The 23,353-nt window shown below is 36.1% G+C and overlaps 1 protein-coding gene across 2 annotated transcripts in view; it reads left to right on the top strand.

The window, feature by feature from the left end:
* The first annotated feature begins 2,869 nt into the window (after window positions 1-2,869).
* The window catches only part of PYROXD1 (pyridine nucleotide-disulphide oxidoreductase domain 1), a 38,680-nt gene continuing 18,196 nt past the window's right edge, over window positions 2,870-23,353 (top strand). The window contains exons 1-7 of one of the 2 annotated variants that reach the window (XM_020994294.2): window positions 2,870-3,093; window positions 6,717-6,797; window positions 7,951-8,070; window positions 11,794-11,922; window positions 14,899-14,972; window positions 21,657-21,817; window positions 22,559-22,659. In XM_020994294.2, the coding sequence (XP_020849953.1) occupies window positions 3,010-3,093; window positions 6,717-6,797; window positions 7,951-8,070; window positions 11,794-11,922; window positions 14,899-14,972; window positions 21,657-21,817; window positions 22,559-22,659 (750 nt within the window). In that variant the 5' untranslated portion in view covers window positions 2,870-3,009. The remainder of the gene's footprint in view (window positions 3,094-6,716; window positions 6,798-7,950; window positions 8,071-11,793; window positions 11,923-14,898; window positions 14,973-21,656; window positions 21,818-22,558; window positions 22,660-23,353) is intronic. The other variant, XM_020994296.2, reaches the window with a different exon arrangement.

Genomic DNA, 23,353 nt, shown 5'->3' with positions numbered 1-23,353 from the left:
CACTGCCCCACCTAGCTGCCCCTACCAAGATATATTTTTTTAAAAAATCAAGTTTTTCACTAATCCACTCTTAATATACAAATGGGTCAAGGATTATGAACAGAAAGTTTTCAAATGAAGAAACCTAAGCTATCAACATCCTTTTGAAAAAAATGATATAAATCACTAATAAATTTTTGTTGTTGTTTAGTTGTTTCAGTTGTGTCCAATTCTTTGTGACCTCTTTGGGGGGGTTTTCTGGGCAAGATATTGGAGTGGTTTGCCATTTCTTTCTCCAGCTCATTTTACAAATGAGGAAACTAAAGCAAACAAGGTTAAGTGACTTGCCCAGGGTCACAGAGCTAGTAAATGTCTTAAGGCCACATTTGAACTCAAGTCTTCTTGATTCCAGGCCTGGCGCTCTAACTACTCTGCCACTAATATTAAAGAAATACAAATTAAAGCAACTTTGAGATTATACCAGATTGGCAAAAATGACAAAAAAGGAAAATAAATGCTACAGGGGCTTTGAGAAAACAAGTACCTGAGTGCATTGTTGGTGGTGGAGCTGTGAATTGGTCTGGAAATCCAGAAAGCAATTGATACCTTTCAACCTAGCTATAACACTACTAAGGCTATGCCCTAAAAGAAATCAAAGAAAAAAATAATTTATGCAGATAAAAATATAAATAAAATATAATTTAATTGAAATAAAATCTAAGGAAGAAAGAATGGGAAGGAGAATTAATTAATGGCTTAGAACAGAAAGTTGTAAACCTTACCCAAGAATTGTATTTCCCCTGAAAATCTGAATGGCCTTACCAGAAGCAGTGACCCATGAAGCAAGAAATATTAAAAACAAATCCAAAAATTTAAAGAAAAAAAATATAAGACATATATTTTCAAAAACCACATCCCTGGAAAACAAGCTGAAGAGGGATAATCTCAGAATCATGGAACTACCAGATTATTATGACTAAAAATAAAAAAGAGCCTGAGCACTACATTTTAAGAAATCACAAAAGAAAATTACTTAGAACTAGTGGTACAAGAGGGCAAATTGAAAGTAAGAAGAATCCACCAGACCCCTCTGGAAAGAAACCCCAAAATGAAAGCTCCTAGTTATATCATAACCAAAATCCAGAATTTCTAAGTTGAAGAAAATATTGCAAGTAATCAGAAAAAAAGAGTTCCAATAGTAGGGAATCTGTCAGGCTCACATAAGACTTGCCAAGTACTATGATATCCCAAAAGGCAAAAGATAAAGCCTTGTAATAAAGAATAGCTTATTCTAAGAAACTGAATATAATCAATCAGGTGCAAACTTCAAGGTTTTGCTGGAGTAGGTATGGGAGAGGACAATAATGCTCCTATTCAAGCAGCCATCTTGGCAGAAAAATTAGAAGAGATCTTGTGGTATAATATTCCAAAGAGTAAAGAGATAGGCATACAACCAGGAATAACTTATCCTGAAAAGTTGAGTGTAATCAAGTGTAAGTTGGACATTAGATAGATCGCTGGACCTGGAGTCAGGAGAGCCAGTTCTAATATGGTCTCAGACAATTACTAGCTGTGTGGCTCTGGGCCTTCTGCCTGGCTCATTTTCTAATCTGTAACATGGGGATTAAAAATAGCACTTTCTAGGGTTTGTTGAGGGGGTAAAATAAAATAGTATTTGTAAAGTGTTTTTGCAAACCTTAAAGTGTTATATAAATGCTAGCTATTATTATTAATCCTACAGGGGGAGAAAATGGGCTTTTAATGGAATAGGGGACTATGAAGTATTTCTAATGAAAAGACAAGAGTAGGAACTTCCAAATACCAGCACAAGAATACAAAGACTCCTACAAAGATAAATTTATTTAAGGAACTGGAAGGAGTTATATGACAACTAACAACCTAACAGGGAGAGAAGAAACAAGTGTCTCTCCAGAACCCTAATTCTTCCAAATGTATTGAAGGAGTTAAATAACAAAAACAGAGACCTTGAGGGTGAACTGGTTTTCTTCTGAGGGTTTTGAAGACAGGCCAATGAAGATAAAAGAAATGTATGGAAAACAGGGTGTAGCTTCTCATAATTGGGGTGATAGAGAAGAATATGCAAATATGGAGAAATGGGTAGGAGCAGCAGGCATGCCTTGAATATCACTCTTATCTGAAAAATATTGTACACAAAGACACAATTTGGTGTAGAAATACAGCAGACTCAACAGGAGAACAAACAAGAATAAGGAAAGACTCATTAAGAGAGACGATAATTTCTAGACAGCCAATAGTCACAAACTAAACAAATTCCCTGATCTTGAAAGGAGAATCAAAGAGGGGGAGTGGGAGAAGAGTAGTAGTACTTATGCCCTCCCCCCCCAAAAAATGTCCATTTAAACATTTTTTAAAGTTCACAGAAGAGAGTTAAGGAGGAAGCACAGATAAGAATGGAAGCTTTGAAAGTAACATGTAGAATTTGCTATATACTTGAACCAAAAAAAAAAAAGCAAGTAGTGTGAAATGGAGACTTATTATTTCATATATAATCCTCTTTTCATCCTCTGCTGTATGATGTGGATTTGGGTTTGGGGTTTGTTTGTTTTTTGGTACTTAAGTTCATAATATTTCACAAAAAATAATATCTTCTTACTATGGGAGGAAAATAAACCTTTAATAGAATAAAAAACTTTCAAGAATTCCTGAGGAAAATATCAGAACTTAGCAGAAACTCTGAAATGCAAACATAGGGTTCAAGAAAACAAAAACTCTCTAAAAGTAAGTACATTCGAACATCTAGAACAGACCACCAGCCTGCCACCTCCCCGACGTCACAACCCCTCACAGAACCACACGCACATCCCCTCCCCCCGCCCCGGTCTCGCAGAAAGTAAATGGAAGCGAGTAAGTTTGAGCGCTCTTGCGATCCGTAGGAAGGGCTTCTTCCGCTTCGGTGCGGGAAACGTCCGGGGCGGCAGCAAGCGCCCCCCTGGAGCGGCAACTATCTATGGTTTCTCTCTGAGAAACACCCGCGCTGGACTGGCGGAGATGGCGGCTGCGTGCCCTTCTGCGCCGGCGTCGAGGTTCGTGGTGGTCGGCGGAGGCATCGCGGGCGTCACCTGTGCCGAGCAGGTGAGAGCAGAGCAGGACCGGCCCCGGCCGGCGCCCAGCACCGAGGCCCGCCCCCGTGACCCCCCTCGAGGCTTGCTGCCTCCCCGCAGCTCTGGGCTTGCTCCAAAGCACGGGCCGCTTACAGAGACTGCTCGTGTTTACCCCTTTCCGAGCTAGACCGGAAGTTCCAGGAAGTCGAAAACTGTATCTTATGTGAATCTCCATGCCCCTCTGCTTTAACCACAGCCGTTTGCACGCATTTGATACTTCCTTAATGTATTGTTGACGGTTGCCGAGATCGCTGCTGGTAATTTCCTACTCCAGAGCTTGTGTAGAGGGAAGGACCGGCCCTTTCTTCTTTTTGGGGGGCCGAGGGCAGCCCTCTAGTGGGGTTTCTGCTCCGCAGTTGCCTGGGAAGCTTTCCAGTAACAGAAATGTGGGGAAAGGAGACTTGTGCCTTATCCCGTTAGGTAGGAGCCTGAAGTCTGTAGGGAAGAGAATATTCTTACAATCCTGTGGACAGACAACAGCATCGCCATAGTTGCTTTGTCTAACTTAATTAAACAAGTTGAATTATGGGTGTGGATAAATGCTAAATCTTTTTGATCTTATGTTCATTTTTTGATCTTATGTTCATTCTATTGTGATACCTATAATATATCGTCAAAAATCATCTCTTAGTGACTGTAACTGTGTGGAGATCACTTCACCTCTGCAGCACTCATACCCATCTGTAAAATGAGGTTGTTCAACTTTACAGTACTTAACCTTCTGTAATGTTAGCACTAAGATATTGATCGAATGGATGATTGAAGATATCCAGATAGACTGAGTTGAAAAAAGTTTGTATATTTAAAAAAATGGGAGTTAGGCATGCACTTGAGCACTTAATGGTTACAGTTTGGGCCGCTAGGTGGCGCAGTGGATAGAGCACTGCCCCTGGACTTCAAAGTGGGCCTCAGACACGTAACATTTACTAGCTGTGTGACCCTGGGTAAGTCACTTAACCCCATTGCCTAGCCAAAAAAAAAAAATCCAAAAATTTGGAAGAAAAAAAAAAGAAGAAAATATAAGTCATATATTATCAAAAACTACATCTCTGGAAAACAAGTTGAAGAGGGATAATCTCAGAATCATAGAACTACCAGACTATTTTGATTAAAAATAAAAAAGAGCCTGCACACTATATTTTAAGAAATCACAAAAGAAAATTATTTAGAACTAGTGGTACAAGAGGGCAAAATGAAAATAAGAACAATCCACCAGATCCCTCTGGAAAGAAACCCCAAAATGAAAGCTCCTTGGTATGTCATAACCAAAATCCGGAATTTCTAAGTTGAAGGAAATATTTCAAGCAATCAGAAAAAAAAAGAATAATAGAATAGAGTAAGGAATCTGTCAGGCTTACATAAGACTTGACAGTTACTTTTATAATGAAAAGATGATCATAGACTATGATGTCCTAAAAGGCAAAAGATAATGCCTTGTAATAAAGAATAACTTATCCTAAGAAACTGAATATAACCAATTAGGTGCAAACTTAAAGGTTTTGCTGGAGTAGGTATGGGAGAGAAGGATAATATGCTTCCAACTGTCCATTTGGGGTTTTCCTTGGCAAAGATATTGGAGTGGTTTGCCATTTCCTTCTCCAGTGAATTAAAGCAAACAGGGTTAAGTGACTTTCCCAGGGTCACATATCTAGTAAGCATCTGAGGCCAGATTTTAACTGGGAAGAAGAGTCTTCCTGACTCCAGGCACAGGGCTCTATCCACTATCCTTCATGGAGTAGGTAGTATATGCACTTTATTCTTTTCCTTCTAAGAATGGAAGGAGGAGATTTCCACAGTCAGAGATGAGCATTCCATACATGGAAGAATATAGGACAAGGTCAGGGAACAAGAAATAATTGAGTTTGACCACAATGAAAGGAAGTGATGTGAAATAAGACTGGAAAGGTAGGTTGGAACCAAATTATGAAGGTCCTTAAATGCTAGCCTGAAAAGTTTCTATTTTGTGTTATAGGTAGTAGGTAATCCCTGAAAGTTTTTGAGTAAGAGAATAACCATCCCTTTACATTAACAATTTATTTTACCAGATGGTGAGGATTGGAGAGGGACAAGTCTAGAGGTGGTAGGTCATTTAGGAAGTTGTGCCAGAGTCCTGCTCAAAAATGACAAAGATCTGAACCAGGAGTGGGCCCAGCGTATGTGGAAGGGGAAGTATAATTGCAAGAGATACAATGATTTATATACAAGCCGTTACTGTTGTCCTGCCTCTGATACATATTGGCTGTGTAACTGTTTATATGTTATATGCCAGGCATTTTGCTGAGCTCAGGGGATACAAAGAAAAGTAAAGGACAATCCCTCTTCTCAAGGAGCTCATATGTAATGGGAAAGGGTCATTTAACCTTTCAGTGCTCTGGGCAGCTCTCCAAGGGTATAAATTGTAGATTAAGTGTTAACCTGCATTGGTAGAGGGAATTCTCTATATCAATGAAGTTGCAGGTCTACACCCCCTGAACTAGATCCTTGTCCTAACTACTGTGTTTGGTAGTATTACCGCTGTATGCCCATGTAAAATGGACAAATTACAAAATGTCATGTGAATGAGATTGCCAAGTATATATACAGCATGTAGAGAAAAGAGGGCCAAAGACAGCATATTGGGACATAGCTGCAGTTAAGTGGTTGGGAGAGGGATTAAATGCCAGTGAAAGAGGCTGAAAAGGAAAAAGTTAAGAGGGAAAACCAGAAGAGCGTTATGTCTCAGAAGGCAAGAGAAGAAAGAAGTAGATGATGCTAAAGGAGACAAAGAATGAAAAAAGATAACTGGTTTTGATAGGCAATTTTTGACTATTGAACTGGCTTGGTAACTGTTCCCCACAAACTATATTCCTTCTCTGAAATTTGCCTTTGCAAGAATGGTCCCCAGGCCCTGGAATATACTTCACCTCTACTTTATGGAATCCATACCTACCTTCAAAGTACAGCTCAGGTGTCCCTACCTACATAGTGCTTATTCTTATTCCCTCTCCTAACTCCACCAAGTTATTGGTACTTCTCCCCTCCCCCCAGTAGAATGTAAATTCCTTGACATCAGGTACTCTTTCATTTTGTCTTTGATTGTCCAGTGCATAGCCAAGTAGTTGTTTAATGAATGCTTGTTGAGTTAAATTGAATTTAATTTCTCCTTCCTTTCATGTTGTTTATGTTTAAAATGTGTTGTTGAATGTGGAGGGGAATAAATTTTAAGTTTACTAGGTAAAATAGATCTACCCATATTTGAGGCAGCTGGTGACCCAGTGGATAGAGTGTTGGACCTGAAATTGGGAAGTCCTAAGTTAAAATATGGCTTCAGACACTTACTAGTTTATGACCCTGGACAAGTCACTTAACCTCTGTTTGCCTCAGTTTTCTTATCTGCAAAATGGGAATAATAACAGCCCCTACTTCACAGAGTTGTTGTGTGTATCAAATGAGATAATATTTGTAAAAAGTGCTTAATGTAATACCTGCTATGTAGTAGGCACTTAATAAATGTTTATTCCTTCTCTTGCCTAAATTTTATTGTTTATACTTATATTCCACAGATATCAATACCTATACTAATTTTGATTTTTTTACCTGCTCTTTCATTGCAAGTTGGCTACTCATTTTCCATTAGAAGAAGTTCTTTTGGTTACAGCTTCTCCTGTTATTAAAGCAGTTACAAATTTTAAGCAAGTAAGTACCTGTTATAGCTTTTCTTAGTATTAGAAGAAAATGCTAGAACTTAACAGTTAAGACAATTTTAATGGTACTAATTTTTACAAATTTTCTTTTCATATTTACTTTATTTGCTGATCTTACTATTTAGAATTTAAAATATTTGAATACCTTAGACAACCAAAATAATGGCTGTTTTTTTAACTTCTTTTTTTCCATACTTAGGCTAAACACATTAACGCTTTTTTCAGGAAGACTCCTTAGATCATTTGAATAAAGTGTGCATAAATGCAGATATGAATATATGAATTATCTTAAGTTTTTCCAATTAAGGGAAGAAAAATTTCATCAAGCCAACTTTATTCTTTCGCACATTGTTTCAGCACTTTAATAATCATGTAAGACCATTTTTAGTATAACAGTGAAAATTTATTATAAATCAAATCATAGTATTATAGTTCTTGATCCCTTTCCATAGAAAACATAGATAATTAATACACAGTTTCTAGTGGCCACTTAGGGATGTATACTGTATTGCTTTTACGTAACTGCAGAAGAGCCACATATGAATGTCCTAGTGCCTAAAAGTACTGTAGCAGTTAACTTTTCTGTATTTATAAACTTTTATTTTCTTTGCATATACTTTGTAGTGTGTGTATATTGTGTCTCATCCTTCCCATCCCTTTCAATAAAATGTCATTTTGAGGGAAGGAACTATTTCATTTTTGTCTTTGTATCCTCAGCTTCTTGCTCTCTACTTTCCTCATCTCTCTATGGAGGCCAGGGGCACAGGGCACCTCCTGGCCAGACTTAATTATCCAAATAATAGGGATAGTCTGTAACACTGTAATTTTAATAAATAAGGCAACTACTAAAATCTTCATCCATCATCATATGGAATCAATCTTAGATTGAAGTGCCATTTCTCTCTTCAGATTTTTCTGGAGTACTTTTTTTCCTGTCTCTCTCCTTTACTCCCATCAGGCTACACTGCATTCAGTTCCATGTTGTTTTCCTAGGAAATTAGTTTCTTGGATAGGAAAGGGACTGTGTCATTTTTCATGCTTTGTATCATCGTCTTCTAATCACTGTCTTATATAAGAGTAGTTACTTCATAAAGGCTTAAATCGAAAACCATTTGTCAAACATTCATTTAATTGTTATTATACAGATTTCCAAAACATTGGAAGAATTTGATGTTGAAGAACAACCAAGTACTATTTTAGAAAAATGTTTCCCCAACATTAAGGTTTTAGAGTCTGGAGTAAAGCAGCTCAAGGCGACAGAGCACGTAAGATAATTTTTTCTAAAGCTTTTAATATAGAAAGTTTTCATTCTACCTGTTATATTTTTACTTTTCAACCCTTTTGATCCTTCTGTTTTTCTCAGTGGTGAAATAACCTATAGTATATGAATGTAATGAAGTATAATTGTGTAATAAGAAATGACAAATAGGAATTCAGAGAAGAACAGGAAGATTTTTGTGAACTGATGCCAAATGAAATAAGCAGAACCAAGAGAAAAATATATACAGTCACTACAAATCGTGTAAATGAAATATTATTAAAACTGAGTAACCAGCAAAAAACAAAAAACTGAGTAACCAAAAACACAATGAAGTCTTAGGGAACAGATAATGAAATTTACTTCTTCCTCATGACTTAGAACTAATAGAAGACAATATTGTATAATTGTATTGTATAGTTGTTTGATGTTATAATTGAATGGAGTCTTTGCTTAATTACTTGCCTTTGTAAAAAGGAAAGGATGGTTTGATTTGGAAATACAGTGGAAAATGACTGTGCTGAAAAGAAAAAAAAATAAAACTTGGGCTAACTAAAAACAATAAAATACATAACAACAGAAGACTTTTTTCAGAGATGCCTTGACTTTTAATCCAAAGTAAGACATGCTTTCCAAAGCTGTTTGCCACTATCAGGGAGGATATTCAGTAAGAATACCAATGAAACAGAGATTCCCTATGGTTTGTCAAGTTTTTCAGATATTCCTTCTTGAACATGCCAGTGTTCAGGATTAAGCCCTACATTGCAGTTTTCTAAATGAGATCTGAATTTATTCAAGAGGTCAGTCTAAATATCCATAGAAGAAAAACTAGGAGGATGAAGATTTCCATTGTCTAAACTCTCCTGTGCAGTTGAAAGGACAGCCTATAGATGTGGATATATCTTGGTCAGAAACTGCAAGGTAGAGAATGAACTGGAGCTAGGACTGAACAGGATGAACAAAGCAGTCTGGATTGCTTTGGGAAATTGTATAGTGCTTTTAATGACCCATACCTCCTCTCTATAACAAGGCCAGGCTTTTTATGATAAACATTTTTCTCATGCTGCTGTATAGTTGCAAGTCATGGAATACCACAGTCTCCAAAGAATTGAAGTTGAGAGTTACTGAAAAGATGATAGAAAAGTAGATATGAGTTGATTCTGATATATTCACCACAAAGAATTATGCTGGAGAAGTGGCATAAAGGATGTCAAAAGAAATATATGACCAGAAAAGAAAGCTTTGTCATGAAGGAAGAGTGAAGGACAGGCAGCCCACATGTGGCATTGATATCTACACAATATCAGCAAATCTAGAAAAAGGTCTCTAACACGTTGCGTTCTCCTACTTATTTCTCCTTCCTCTCCTTCTCTCTTGAAGGAAATGTTATTTTTCCTTACATATTTGGACTTCTTTGTTGTGTCTTAGATTCTGTCATATAAAAAACCTCTTAGCCCTCATCATGTTTCATCCAGACTATTGCAGCAATGTCCTCTTTGGTCTCCCTGCATTATCTTAACTCTCTCCAATTCATCTTCCATCCGGTTAACAAATTGATAGTCCTAGAGTTCAGGTTTTTTACCATGTTGTTTTTCTGCTCAGTAAGGTTCAGTAGCTCCCCAGTGCCTTTAGATTAAAATATAGACTCTGTTTGGCTTCTGAAGTCCTTCACAATCTGACTTCAGTCTGTATTTTTACTCTAATTACACATTACTCTGTCATTCACTGTTAAGCCAAACTAGCCTGCTTGCAGTTCTCCATACATCACAGTTAATCTCTCACTTCCATACCTTTGCATAAGCTGTCCTCCTTGCATGGAGTGCTTCTCCTCATTGAACCTCTTAACTCTTTTTAAGGCTCAGCTTAAGGTGCCACTTCCTTCAGGAAGCCTTTCCTGTTTCCTCTAGTTGCCGATTGCCAAACTTCCCTTAATAATCATGTTGTATTTTTTGTATCTATATTATACTTACTTCTTTGTGAATATGTTGCATACTCATAGTAGTTTGTAAGCTTCTTGATGACAGGAAATGTCTCACTTTTATATTTGTAACCCTAGATCCTAGCACATAATAGTTGCATATTAAATGCTTATTGATTGATGGATGGGTTGCAGGCTCAATTTGGGAGTCAATACCTATTATGGGATGACAGTTCCTTTGAGATCATCAGTTTTATGCAGTTGGCATGACTTGGTCCTTTAGTCATAATATTTTTTAAATTAACACTAAGTTATGAGGTCTTTTGGGAGACCAAAAGATGGAGAGAGGGTAAATATTCTTTTGAGCTAAGATAATTAGGTAAAAAAAAGATAGGATAATGTAGTAGCATTAAAATTTATATTGCATTTCTAGTGGTGACAGATTTCAATATTAGAATGCTATGTAATATATATGTCAATGAATGGTTATATTTAGGGATGACTCCCAAAATACAATATTCAGGACCAGTATCTATTATCTTTTTTTAAATTGGAATTATAAATAAAACTATATTTTTTAAATTGTGGGGATTATTATGTACTGTAGCATTTAAGTGACTCAGAATATATTACCATTTGAAAGTATCAGATTCATGTCTACGTGTTCTTAGCTTTTTTGAACATTCTTTAATGAATTAGAAAATGTCTGTTACTTTTATGGGCATTCATATTCTAATACCACTAGCTTAACAGAAGCTAATGAAAAGGTTTCCCAGCACTTAAATGTGAATCATCATTTTGTAAACTCTCTTGTGGTCTCAAACTTTTATTTTTCATCATATAAAATACCCAGCTTATCTGACCTTAATATTTTATGTTTAAAAAAAACAAATAAAACTGTACATTTATGTTGCATTTGAAATTGTTGGTTTCATGGCATTATTAAACAATTCTGGTTTTATTGTATTAGAAATAATGTCATAAATTGAGTGATATGTTTGTTATATTATTTCTGAATTCTGACACATGCTGGGTTTGTGACCCTGATCAATTCATGTAATCCCTCAGTGCTCTAGGCTTCCTTTTGTTACTATTCAAGTTGTAGAGTTGGTACTGACCTGAGTTAGTGAAAGGAATTTCCTTATCTAGAGGTTTCCTATGCAAGTAAAATCACAGGGCCAGTCTTTACACTAGTTTTTTTTTTAATTTTGTTATCCTTTCTCAGGTTTACCTGGTAACCTATAAATTATTCTATTTATCCATTTCATTCCTCCCGTAAATTTTATTTTGATACTGCTGCCAGTGACGTGATAAAACAGAATACTTCCTGATTCACTTTTGGGAGTTGCAGACCATGTTGCTGAAAATAAAATAATAAAATAGCACCTTTAAGGTACTTCCTGTTGGTACTCTAGCTAAAACATGATTGAATTACAGGATTTTAACATTTTGTTTTTAATGTGTCCTTTGTTTAATGTTAATCGGAGTTTAACAAGTTATCCCAAAATCTTATTTTCATAAAATATTTTAATAACACCTTATTCTCCAGTTAATAAAAAATATGAAAAGCTAAAGGAAAAAAATATTCTAAATAATGCCAAAATATTTATACATACTATCAGTGCTATAGAAAGGCATCAACTGCCAATTAGAAGGAGCAGCTTTATATTTTTTAGCTATTCTAAAATTGAATTTTTACTGCAAGCTTCTGCTTTTTTGGCACCATTTAAATCCAAATCTCCCTCCCTCCCCACCACCAAATTCTTTTATTTCAAAGTAACTTTTTTTCTTTATTGATTTATAATTTCACAGTGCATTTTAACAGAAGATGGCAATCAGTATAAATATGAAAAACTCTGTCTGTGTGCTGGAGCTAAACCAAAGTTAATATCTGAAGGAAATCCATATGTATTAGGAATCCGTGATACAGACAGCGCTCAGGTAATGTTTTAAGATTGTAGTATGTCACAGAACAATTCAGGTGAAAATCATAGAAAGGAATAGGAAACATGACCATTTTCAAAATGGTTCTTTAGTGAATATTTCACTCATTATTAATAAAATTTATGTAAACTTTCCCATAAAATAGTTTAGATGCAATTAAATTAGGTACACTTTTTCTTACAGCATCAAAGCTATATATTTTCATAGTCATCAAATACTTATTAAACACTTCAGTGCAAAAGAAAGAGACCAATAGTAGACAGCAGAGAAGCTTCACTAATACAATAATATTTTCTTCAAGAAGAAAATCTGAGGGGGTTCTGAACATAGGGAATATCAAAAAAATATCACAAAAAATAAAATTAACTGAATAGGAAATGACTTGTTTTTAAGTGGGAACTATATCTAAATAAATTATCCATGTACATACAGACCATCAGCTTGCTAAAGGGTAGATCAAAATCAAAATTGAATTAGAAAAAAACTGTAAAAACAAGAAAACATGACATGCATTTCAGACAGCTTCAATCTGACCTATTAAAAAAAGCTATTGCCCCCCTGCCCAGAGGAAATGAATAAAGGAACAAATGACAACATAAACTATCTCCATTCGTTATATAAGTTTAAATGATGTAAAGCAATTGCCACAATGAGGAAGCCAACTATAGTTTATTAGTCAATTTCAATCAGCAAATATTTAATCTCCTTGTCAACTGTAAAAACACAGCACCAAGAAGCAACACTGCAAAAGCTTTTGGAGGTAGATGGTAGAAGATTGCGAATGGAATTGTACCATAAAACAGAAGAAGTGGAAGGTAAAATTATTTAAAAAGAAATCTTGTCCTAAGAATCAATTAAGCATTTTAATATGAAAAAATGATTCCCAAGAGATAGAGAAGTCTTCTCAGTATTCCTGTTTGCAAATGGCATTGTCCTGAGTGCCTCAAGCCTTGACATATTCATCTTTGCAAAGCCAAAATCCCGTGGAAATAAATAGGCAGCAGCATAAAAGACATTATTAAAAAGCTACATGAATAGAAAATGTTTCAGGCCAGCTATGTAGTGAGAATAGTAAAGTCTATGTGCTGTATTGTACCCTGCACAATTTCAGGAGATCTAGAGGAGGAACACTGATATGTTGAATGGACTCCCTATGAAGGATTTAGAAGAGGACACAAGTAAGAATGATTTACCTATCTTTATTAATGAAACATACTCACATATCTGTGATGTCATCAATTTGAATATTCTCTTCATTGGTGCAGATGCTAATTTATTGATGCCTGCCCATCCTATGTGAGTCTTGTCTTGGTTCTTCCATAAATTTTCTACAGAGTATGCAGTTTGCTGGAGGCTTTCCTCAATTTCTCCTGACATTATGAGGATAACACATAGGTCACCATCTTTATATAAATATATTTAATCTTTAATACACTTGTTTGATGTGTTTTCCGTAGGACTTTTCTTCTATAGACTGATTTCATATTTTTTGGCTTTTCCTCTGAAATGTATTTTTTTTTCTTTTTTTTAATGTTTTGTGCTTTAACTTCATGATAATAGTTTTATCAAGGGAGACAGGCATGAAGTAAACATCTCTAAGAGATTTTGAACTCATTATTTTAGGGAGAAAATACAGAAATTCACTTCTTCAAGGGTATTCATTTCAGTATAGCTAAGAACTGTATTTTATTAAATTTCCTCAGAAAATAAATCCTAAAATATGATCATTTTCTAACATCAGCAATTCCTACCTAAATCATATGATTCATTTAATGTGTTTCTGTTGACCTTCAAAATTCTTAAAATGTCTAAGGAGTCATCCCATTCCTTTAGGCAGAGTTGAAATGGTCTGGAGCTAACTTAAATGAGATATCGTTTTGAGCCCTGTAATCAACTATCAGACTAACCCTGAATTGCCCAAAGTACTGAATGAAACACAAACTGAATTCAACTTCAGTTTTTCAGTCTTAGTGTCATAAAGTAGACAACAATTTTGGTGGACTTTCTTTGAGTTGTTATAACCATTGTTTATGTTTTAGGTCACTCATACAGCAATGTTAATTTTTTTTATTTCTTTTAGAAGGAAGATGCAAGGTACAGGTGCTTTAGTTCTAATTCTGAAGCAAGTAAGGTGCCATGTCAGGACCACAAAATGTCAAAAAAAAAATTAGTGGGAACCACTAGTTCATTCTAAACTATAGTGATCTCTCCTATTAAGTTAGTATATGACAAGTCCATCATTCCTAAAATATAGGCAAGAGAGTGTTGACTAGTATGAAAAAATGAGAGGTCATTGTCATATTAGTGAATTAAGTCTAGCACTAATATGGTGAGCCCCCTGCCTTTGTTGGAAAAACTAAACAGATTAAAGCTTCAATCAATCTGTATTAAGATAGGGCCCATGAGTGGCCACTACACTTCTAGATTCAGGGAGAGAGGGAAAGTCTTTAAAAAAAAAAAAGGTCTCAGGTTCAAATCTGACCTCAGACACCTTCTACTTGCTAGGTGTGTGACCCTGGGCAAGTCTTTTAATCCCAATTGCCTTCACCAAAAAAAAAAAAGTCAAAAAAGTGTAAAAAATGTAGGCTAGTTAAGAGTGCCATAAGGAAGAAGAAACTGCGATAATTATAGTGCGCTAAAAAAGGTACAATAAATATGATAGAAGAGATCAAGGAATATCATAAGATGATAGCTAACATTTATATCATGCTTTAAGGTTTTCCAAGTGCTTTTCATAAATTATCTTGTTTTGAGCCTCACAATAATTCTGTAAGAACAGCTCAAAGAAGGAGAACTAAAGGAGAAAATGAACACGTGGTTTGGGAGTTTCGAAAAATGGAGAGGTGGGGTAGTACTGGGGCTCCTCTGCAAATTAAACAAACCATTTGGCTATAAAATTATTATGGTATTCTGTTGCTTCAAATATTGCCCAGTACTGCTATAAGATTTCTGATTGTTCTCTCTTCAATACAGGAATTTCAAAAGCAGCTCACTAAAGCTAAAAGAATAACAATCGTTGGGAATGGGGGCATTGCACTTGAGTTAGTGTAAGTATACCTTTTGCTTCTTAATAAATAACTTTGCTGGGGCAGCTAGATGGCAAAGTGTATAGAGCATCGGCCTGGGAGTCAGGAGGACCTGAGTTCAAATCCAGTTTCAGACCATGCACTTGACACGTACTAGCTGTGTGACCCTGGGCAAGTCACTTAACCCCAATTGCCTCTCAAATTTAAATAAATAAATAAATAAACAAATAAATTGCTCTGGGATTTTAAGTGATTTTTAGCAAACCAGAACATAAAAAGGCTGTTAGCTGGATAAAAATATTTGAAAATTTTTTTTATTAATTTTCAAAGATAGTAAGTACTTGACTTTCTCTTTCCAGATGTTATAAGAACTAGAACATAAGATCTCTAATGTTTTCATACAGTTCTTTCAGAAGTATAGTATCTTCAGCAGCAAGGCCCCTCAAGTTTGATAAACGTGGATTATTTTCAATTCAACGTAGTTGTATATAGGGTTCAAAAAATGTGGTCATTGCTCGATATTCTGCATTGGTTAATAAATACATTGGTTCACTTTATCCTTGTGCTTTGTTCTTGCAGTGCAAGTTGGTATCTAAGAGTAAAGAGGAGTGTTATAATACTTGCTTTAGATTTTTGTGGTGTTACTATTTATACCCAAAGGTACAAAAATACAGAAAGTTTACTGTCTTTCCCTCTCAACAGACAGTAGCCTCTGTAAAGTAAGAGATAGTCAATATAAAGCATTTTCAGCATCTAAAGCCCTATGTTGTTAACTGTTACCTCTCTTGTTCCAAATTATTGCCCTGCTCCACAAGAAAAACAGATAATAGTTAAATCTTATTGAAGGTTAAGAAAAGGTGAAAAGTTTCTTAAATGTTCAGTAGTCAGACTTACCAAATCATTTATTAAGTAGTTAATTGTATGTAGTTCTCTTCTAAGAAACTTACAATAAAATAGTACGGTGGGAAGTTTACTGGGTTTATAGTCATAGGATGCAATTTCAAATCCTGCCTCTGCCACTTAACTACCTGTGAGACCTTGGGCAAATTATTTGACTTCTCTAGGCCTTGGTTTCCTCTTATGTAAAATGAAGGAGTTGGACTAATTGGTTTCTAAGGTTCTCTATCTAAATCTGCAATCCCACGAGCTTATGTAAAACCTGTGTCCATTGGGAACATACAATCTAGGACTCGTGTCTTTATTTGGGGCATAGAATAAACCAAGACATAAAAAAAATTACAAGGTATAGAGATAGCAAAACAGATCAATAGTAAGACCAATAGTAAGGTTTAGGGGTAAGTGATAAGGAAATATCTAGTAACATAGGTAGAGATCAAGAAGAGTTCTGTGTCCAGTTAGCGTTTCTTTGATCAGTTGAAGAAGGAACACTCCTGAGCAATGAGGTTTTTTCTTTTAATATTAAAATATGTATGTGTGTATATATGTATACATGTATTCTTTATATACTTTAAAAATCTTCCTATTTTAGTGTGATTTAATTATGATTATATTTTTTCATAGTATTTTCATTCATTTAACAGCACTAATTTTTCTTCTTTCACTCTGACAAATTTCCTGCCCTCATTTGTTACTAGTTCTATAATGCTTATAGCATCTTCTTTATTTTTGTTTAGTGGTGGAAAAAACTATCCATAGTTACCCATAGAGGCAAGAAAAAAAGAGGGAATATATCTTTAGGTTCCGAGGGTTAATAGTGTCCTTTTCAAAATGGCATACTTTTGGGGACGGAGCCAAGATGGCAGAGTGAAAGCAGTGACTTGCTTGAGCTCTCCCCCAAGCCCCGCCAATTACTTATAAAAAATGGCTCTAAACAAATTCTGAAGCAGCAGAACCCACAAAAAGACAGAGTGAAACAAATTTCCAGCCCAACACAACCTTGATGATAGATCAGAAAGGTATATCGTGCCGGGCTGGTAGCACAGCGCAGCACAGTGCAGCATGGGTATGCAGGCCACAGCAAACATGGAGCAGGCCCCAGAGGACTGAATCTCGGGCAGCTGTGGAGGTTTCCAGACTCCTCAATCCACAAATGCCAAAGACAACTTAGAAGGTCAGTGGGAAAAGTCTGTTTCTGTCGGTGGTCAGAGAGGAAGGCGGGGTTTCAGGTACATTCCCCAAAAGCGTGGCCGGGGGGGGGGCAGCTGCTTCCCGAGCTTCTGGCCCACACACTGAGGGGGAATCCAGTGGCTGATCAGAGGGGGATTGCAGGGATCTTTTTGCCAGTGTTGAGGCAGGAATCTCTTGCTTTGCCTGTGTGTGGATCTGGGTCACAGTTCTGGGCAGCAGTGCTGGGGTGAGGAGGAGCACTGGCGTGGTAGAGCTTGTAGTGGCTGTGGAGAGGAACCCCTCCTCACAGTTACGGGACAGAAAGGAATACTTGTGGTCGCAGGCCAGGAAAGGAGTAAACACCTCGCCATCTTGGAAGAACTGAAAATTTACAGGTCCCTACAAGTGTCTCTGAAAACAGCTACACAAACCCCTGAAGCTTGGGACAGTACACTCTCCACATTGGAAGCAGACTCTTACCTTAACAAAGAGTTTAAAACTCAAGTAATTGGCCAGGATCATGAGCAAGCAGCGCAAAAAGAGTCAGACTATATTATCTTACTTTGGTGACAAAGAAGATCAAAATATACAACCAAGAAGACAACAAAATCAAAGCTCCTACATCCAAAGCCTCCAAGAAAAATATGAACCAGTCCCAGGCCTTGGAAGAGCTCAAAAGGGATTTTGAGAAGCAAGTAAGGGAAGCAGAGGAAAAACTGGGAAGAGAAATGAGAGTGATGCAAGAAAATCATGAAAAACAAGTCAACAGCTTGCTAAAGGAGACCCAAAAAAATACTGAAGAAAATAACACCTTAAAAAACAGCCTAACCCAAATGGCAAAAGAGGTCCAAAAAGCCAATGAGGAGAAAAATGCCCTAAAAAGAAAAATTGGCCAAATGGAAAAGGAAGTCCAAAAGATTACTGAAGAAAATACTTCCTTAAAAATTAGAATTGAGCAATTGGAAGACAGTGACTTTATGAGAAATCAAGACACTGTAAAACAAATCCAAAAGAATGAAAAATTAGAAAACAATGTGAAATATCTCATTGGAAAAACAACTGACCTGGAAAATAGATCCAAGAGAGAGAATTTAAAAATTATTGGACTATCTGAAAGCCATGATCAAAAAAAAAAGCCTAGACATCATCTTTCAAGAAATTATCAAGGAAAACCGCAGGGCATGGAATATAATATTCTGGAGGGCAAAGGAGATAGGATTACAGCCAAGAATCACTTTTGCCCTGCAGTCCTTTAATGTAGAAGCAAAACTGAGTATAATCCTTCAGGGGAAAAAATGGTCATTCAGTGAAATAGAGGACTTTCAAGCATTCCTGATGAAAAGACCAGAGCTAAACAGAAAATTTGACTTTCAAAATACAGGACTCCAGTGGAACATGAAGAGGTAAACAGGAAAGAGAAATCATAAGAGACTTATTAAGATTGAACTGTTTACATTCTTGCATGGAAAGATAATATTTGTAACTCATGAGAACTTTGTCAGTATTAGGGTAGTTGAAGGGAAAAAATTGTATGTATGTATGGATAGATAGATAGATAGATAGATAGATAGATAGATAGATAGATAGATAGATAGATAGATAGATAGATAGAGGAGGCACAGGGTGAGTTGAAGATGAAGGGGTCATATCTGGAGAATAAATTAAGGGATGAGAGAGGATGATACTCGGAGAAGAAGAAAGGGAGAGGTAGAATGGGGTAAATTATCTCACAAAAAAAAACAGAAAAGTCTCTCACAGTGGAGAGGAAACAGGAAGGTGAGGGGGAATGAGGGAATCTTATTCTCATAGGATTTGGCTTAAGGAGAGAACAACATACACATTCAGTTGGGTATGGAAATCTGTCTTACCCTACAGGAAAATAGGGGGAGAAGGGGACAAGAGAGCAGGGGGGTGATAGAGAGGAGGGCAGAATGGGAAAGAGGGTAATCAGAAGCAAATACTTCTGAGGAGGGACAGGGTCAAAATAAAGAATAGAATAAATGTGAGGGCAGGAAAGGATTAAGGGAAATAGAGTTAGTTTTTCACAACATGTCTACTAAGGAAGTGTTTTGCATAACTGCACATGTACAACCTATATTGAGTCGCTTGCCTTTTCAATGAGGGTGGGTGGGGAGGGAGGAAGGGAGAAAATTTGGAACTCAAAGTTTTAAAAACACATATTTAAAAAAATGTTTTCACATGCAACTGGGAAATAAGAAATACAAGAAATGGGGTACAGAAGTCTATCCTGCTCTACAGGAAAATAGAAGGGGAAGGGGATAAGAGAAGGGAGGGGGGAGAGATAGAAGAGAAGGCAGACCAGGGGAAGGGGTATTCAGAATGCATACCATCTTGGGGTGGGGGAAGCGGTGAGAAATTTGGAACTGAAAAACTTGTGGTAGTGAATATTGAAAACTAAAAATAAATTTATATTAAAAAAACAAAAAAACAAAATGGCATACTTTTTTTATAATTTCACAAGTATATAGTTACCCATTATCTCTATCTCTACCCACCATTTAGCTTTCTTTTTATCACTTTAATACCATCTTAGAAACAAAAGCACTACTTTCCCATTACTGTTAGATTCCTCCTTTGTAAAACTCACGTATGTTTTAACTAAGGACTAGTGAACCTAACTGAAAAAGAATACATCATTTTCTTCCAAGCTCCTGAATCTTTTTCTATGATAAGACTTTGGTTTTGGTGGGATTTGGGGGAATTTTGTTTGAAATAAGCGACCTAGTTAGTGTGAGAACAAACAATAAAGAAATCAGCTTTCCCTTGTGCCTCCCCATATAATTTTAGTTGTGATAAATGTTATTTAATGTTATTTATTAACTGGTTTTGTAAAAACAGGACATTACAGTTTGTTCCATAGAAAGTGTTGTAAATGGGAGATGCTTCTTAGATGGTCAGAATTTGTACTATAAAAGCTCAAAATAAATCTTTCTGGAATTACCCAGTGTAAGTACCTGAACTGGTCATGATAACCCAAGGCATGAAAAGAGACAGGTGTTTACACTAATGCTGCTACCCCTTTGAGGAAGATCCAGAAGTGCTGAGAACCTTTCCTACTTGAAATGAAGGGAAGAACAGCATGACTTACATGGAAATATGTTTTGCATGCCTACATATGTATAACCTGTGTCAAATTGCTTGCCTTCTGGAAAAGGGAGAGAGAGAATTTAGAACTCAAAATTTGGGAAAAAGAATGTGAAAATTGTTTTTACGGGTATTTGGGGGGAGGGAATAAAATATTAAATCAGTGATTGGAATGAAAAATAAGTAAATAAACTAAAGGAAGAGACAGCATTATTCTTGGTGAAGAATTTTGATTGTGGGTGCATTTCCTACTTTTACTTGTCAAGAAAGTGAATTTCCCACGGGCAGAAGCTACTTAGGCATCAGTGGAGGTTTTGTAATTCCTAAAGCTTGATAAAGTGTTGCAAGAGTGTCTCTAGGACATGGCTTTATGGGTGCTAGTGGGACAATAGGTGATATTCATTAAGGTGCATACCCAGGTTTGAGCCTAACAAACTCTCCCAGGGGACATCTACTATTTCTGACTTCCTTTTCAAAAAATGGCCATGTGATCTGTTATCTGAGTGATAGAGGAGGATTTAGGAGTGTATTTGGATATAATGTTACCATGGTATCCTGGCAAAGGGACTTTAGTTGAGACCCTGTTAGATAAGGAAAGCTTGAATGTTCCTTAGAGGAATGATTATTACCAGATTACTTCTCCCCTCCTTCACCATTTAAAAGATGTGTATTTATTCATGTGAGTTCTTAATGCATTCTCAACCACTCTGTGCCCTTGTAGGTAATCTTTAGAGTTACCGTAGCTGTTTCATCACCCTGTGGCCAGCTTCGTGATGAACTTCTGTGAACTTAGTTAGATTGGTCCTAAAATTGCAGCACAGTCCGTCATTGGGTCTGTGTTTTCAGCCTTCAAAGCTTGGTGTAAGATCTCTAAGAGCTTGAACTTCACTGGCAAGCCTCTCCCCTCCTGGTGAGGCATCAGAATAGAACTTTAGTGGAGGTTACTAGGGCAATCATTTATTTTACAAGATAAACCTACATATTAACCAGGTTTTTAAAAAATAAAATAAAACATCGTCACTGTGGGCCCTACACAGGAATGGGGATTAATGGATTTAGAGAGAAAATGGAATTTAGAGATCTAATTCAACCCCCTAATTGTTCACATAAGGAAACTGAGACTAAGAGACTTAAAGCAATTCACCCAAAGTTACATTAGGTAGTAAACAACAGAACAAGGACTCAGACCAAGGTCTTCTAACCCTAAATTTAGTGACTTTTTGTTTTATACCATAATGCCTCTGGGAAACAGATTTCTTACATAGAATCTTCTGTGTAGAAATTTTCACTATAATGGAATTTTGCCAATATTCATTAAAATTGATCAGTTGTGGGTTCTTTTGGCCTATCAGATGAGTTCCTTTTATAAATCTACAATGAGCCTTTTATTCTAAATATATGTTGCATGTTACACATTCTTTTTCCATCTTGAGTCAAGATGTTTCTTGTTTAATAGTTAGTTGTTTAGATTTAAATAGTCTTATTGTAACTCATTTGTAACTATACTGATGCAGTTCAATATATCTCCTTCAGGTATGAAATTGAAGGCTGTGAAGTGATTTGGGCTATTAAAGACAAAGCAATTGGGAATGCTTTCTTTGATGCTGGAGCAGCAGAATTCCTGACCTCAGAGCTCACTTCTAAAAAATCTGAAGCAAAAATCACATGTAAAAGAACCAGATATACAATAGAAGGTAATTTTTTTAAGTTATTTCCCTTTCCTTTCTATCTGCAACAATTTAGTTACTTTAAATCAGAGAACATTTAGTAATGTTTAGAGGGTCTGAAAGTGTCAGTGACAAACAAGGAATCTGTCTTCTCCTTCCCCAGTATTTTGGGGGTATTAGAGAAGATGTAACTAGCATTTAAAGCCACAAACTATATTTGCTCCCAAAGTAGATGCGATTAGGAGCACAAATACAGGGGTTGTCCTTGGAAAGAAAAAGATTCTCTTCATTTGAGGATGCAACAAAAGAAGAAAGAATAAGAGGAGAGGTTAATTTTGAGGGATTTAGAGGTTTGTAAGAGAGCAGAAGAGGAAGCTTATGTTTGAATGACCTCTTTTCTGCTTAAAGTAGGCTCTGGGGCCCTTCTTGAGAGAAGCAAGCCTTAGTAGAGTAGTAGGGATGAAGTAGTGCAAGAAGGTTAAAAGAAGATAAGGTTTAGAACAGGTCTGTAGGAGGTTTGTTTAAAGACTTGATTAGAGAAGAATAAATGGACTGAGTCACAATAGTAATAGTTCAGTTGAGATTAGTTTATAAATTTGTAGCTGACAAAATCAGCATGGTTGTGTGACTTCTTTAGGTGCATTCAGTAGCACACAAATATAAATGAAGAAGGTGCATAGGTGCATAGGCACATGCCACGAGAATTGAGGAAGGCATTTACAACTTGTATATGGTTTTAGGTTTTTGACCCAACTTCTTTGTTTTCAGAAAGTGAAAGGAAAGCAAGTGCCATAGCTGATGCTGGTAATCTAGGCAGTGCCTTGGGACCTGATTGGCATGAAGGTTTAAATCTTAAAGGAACGAAAGAGGTATGTGTTTCTATACCTAATTAATTTTTATAAATGCAAAATTTATATATCTCCTTGAATTGACAAAAACACAAAATATCTTTAAAAGTAGTGCACAAGACAGTTACTGTGTCATTTTCTAGTTATACCATCTAGGAAAGCATTTGATTTGTCCCTCCTGCCTTGGGTAGCTACATATCTAAATCAATAGTTACTAATTGTCTTTTGAGAGCAGTTCGGGGAAGAGGAAGGAGGGAAAAAGAACAAAGTAAAAAGTACACAGCAGAGAACAAAAGAAAACTTACAAGGAAGCAAAAGATGGACAGCTCTCAACACAATGTGTAGTCTTTATTACATAGGCTTTTTTGAAATGGAAATTTATTGCTGTATATTTTGAATTCTCTCACATTCTGCTGTGCACATGGCAATGCTTTTTTTTCTTTTCTTATTTTGTATTAGTTTTAGTATTTAAATTTGTTTTTTCTTTACTTATTTTGTATTTAAATTAAAATTTACAAATTTACAAACAAACAAAAAAAAGTAGTCCAGGGGTAGCCCAAATTGCATTGGTAGCCTATTCAAGTATATTAATGCAATCTTCATATCAAATTAAATTCACCAGTGTATTATTTTTAAGCCCTTTTCTTTACTTATAGAGATAAATAAAATATGCTCAGTGTTCTTAATATTATTTCATGAATTTAAAGATGACTAA

This window comes from Phascolarctos cinereus, unplaced genomic scaffold (genome assembly GCF_003287225.1).
Source record: "Phascolarctos cinereus isolate Bilbo 61053 unplaced genomic scaffold, phaCin_HiC Scaffold_1;HRSCAF=81, whole genome shotgun sequence".
Taxonomy (NCBI): domain Eukaryota; kingdom Metazoa; phylum Chordata; class Mammalia; order Diprotodontia; family Phascolarctidae; genus Phascolarctos; species Phascolarctos cinereus.
The sequence above is the reverse complement of the archived record's forward strand: the minus strand, read 5'-3'. Positions and strand labels throughout refer to the sequence as shown.